Source organism: Zea mays, chromosome 1 (assembly GCF_902167145.1).
Source record: "Zea mays cultivar B73 chromosome 1, Zm-B73-REFERENCE-NAM-5.0, whole genome shotgun sequence".
Classification (NCBI taxonomy): Eukaryota; Viridiplantae; Streptophyta; class Magnoliopsida; order Poales; family Poaceae; genus Zea; species Zea mays.
Window position 1 is genome coordinate 62,619,782 of NC_050096.1, and position 1,999 is coordinate 62,621,780.

General features: G+C 59.6%; 1 protein-coding gene across 1 annotated transcript; it reads right to left on the reverse strand.

The window, feature by feature from the left end:
- Positions 1-270: 270 nt before the first annotated feature.
- On the reverse strand, positions 271-1,782 carry LOC100273739 (uncharacterized). Its single transcript, NM_001148148.1, has one exon. The coding sequence runs from the start codon at positions 1,643-1,645 to the stop codon at positions 584-586; it is 1,062 nt and encodes a 353-aa protein (NP_001141620.1). The 5' UTR covers positions 1,646-1,782; the 3' UTR covers positions 271-583.
- Positions 1,783-1,999: the final 217 nt, after the last annotated feature.

The window sequence follows — 1,999 nt, forward strand, 5'->3', positions numbered from 1 at the left end:
AATATAGCAGGTACTTGGCAAAGGAGGCTTCTTTGCCGAGTGTCGGAGAGAACACTCGGCAAAGGCTCCGTCAATTAGCATCGTGACGACGACTTTTCTTTACAGAGTATCAGATGACTTTGCCAGGTATCTGATAAAAAGTATTCGGAAAAGAAACCGTTGTAGATGTACAGCTCGACGAGACTTCTTTAACGATTGTCACACTCGGCAAATAGTTTGACACGTACTTTCCGAGATAACACTCGGCAAGACAGGTGTGTATGGTAGTGTGCATAGAATCTATGTGTTGTATTACCATGAACTCGAGATATACGGTACAATTGTACATACATTTGTCAGCATGAGCCTCCCCACCATGCATACTAATAATAATCTGTACAAATTTACAACAGGTTCTATATATCTATATATACAAAATTAAGAGGGTGAATTGCACAGTATTATATAAATTAAAAGATCAAGAGATAGCAATGCATGCATGCATCATTGTGATGCCTCTTCCCCTCTGCAAGATCGAACTGTCCTACCATTTGCTAGTAGCTCCTCAGGTGGTGCATGCTCACACCACGTCACGGCTCACCAGTCACCACTCGTCGATCACCGGCGACGAGTAACGGTAGAGGTCGTAGGGCGCCCATAGGTAGTCCACAGAGCACGGCCGGCGGGCGTCGAGGCGGAGCCACGGCTTGCCCTTGCCGCTCCAGTGAAGGAGGCTGATAGGGCCCGGATGGAGACCCCGGCAGCGGCCCTCGACGTTGTCGCCGCCGAGCCCGTGCTGGTTCCACCGGTGGTCCACCGCCCGGATGTGGCCGGCGAAGACGAGCAGGAACGGTGGCAGCGAGCCGAGGTGGTAGATCCGCCGCCGCTTCTGCACGGCCATCCACTCCTCCACCCGGCGCGTGTACCCGCCGGCGCGCCACTTGTCGACGTCCATGACCATGACGCCCGTGTTGAAGTAGCATGGGCGGCGCCCGTGGAAGGTGCCGTTGAGCGCCGGGTGCGACCAGAAGGCGTCCGTGAAGTAGTTGCTGAAGTTGGCGTGGCAGTACTCGGGCGCCGCCACCACGTGGCCCGCGAGGTCCACGGACGCCAGCGTCCGGACGTCGTCCACCACGACCACGTCGGAGTCGAGGTACGTGACGCGGCGCACGTCGCGCGGCAGCGTGTCGGCGAGGTAGACGCGCGCGTAGTTGAGCGGCTGGTCCAGCTCCTGGCGCACCGACCGCGAGATACGGTCGCGGACGCGCGACGGGTCGAAGCGGTACACCCGCAGGTCGAGGAACGGGAACGAGGCGCGCAGCGCGGCGGAGAGGCCGTGGCCGTCGGCGTCGGCGTCGGCGGTGAGGAAGTGGAACGCTACGCTCTCGGGGCACGCCGTGTGCTGCAGGATGGACAGCACCGCGGCCATGGTGCCGCGGAGGTAGTTAGCGTCCAGCGTCATGGCGATGTCCACCCGGCCGTCCGCGCCGCAGTCGGGGCCGTTCCGGAACGCGGGCGCCTCCCTGAACATCAGGACGGAGGAGGACGAAGAAGGCTGCCGGATCATCATGGTGCCGACACGGGCGCCGGTGACCGCGTGGCTGGCGCCGAGGATAACAACAAGAAAGATGGCGATAACTACTACTACGGCAGAATTTGAAGGCATTGTACTGTTTGTTGTATGGCGCCGCTGGAGAGGGGACACACAAGGACCGAAAGGCGGTCGGCCGATTGGGGCTGCCGAATGCGAAGCCGGGTAGGTGGTGGCCGCCCTGGTCCTCGGAGATGGTGCCTTAGGAGGCGAGGGGGGCCACCATGGGAATGGTGGGGAAAGGAGGCGAAGGAGCGGAAGGTCAGGGGGTACATAAAGGCCGCAGCTCGCAGTCGCAGCAATGGAAGGGCGGAGGGCCAGGAGACAAGCTAGGATCAGAGAAGGGAAGATGGTGGCTGACGCCTGCTTGCCGGCTTTGGGTGGTGCCTATACTTGGACGCAGGGGATTTTATTCCGTTGCCTAGTTTG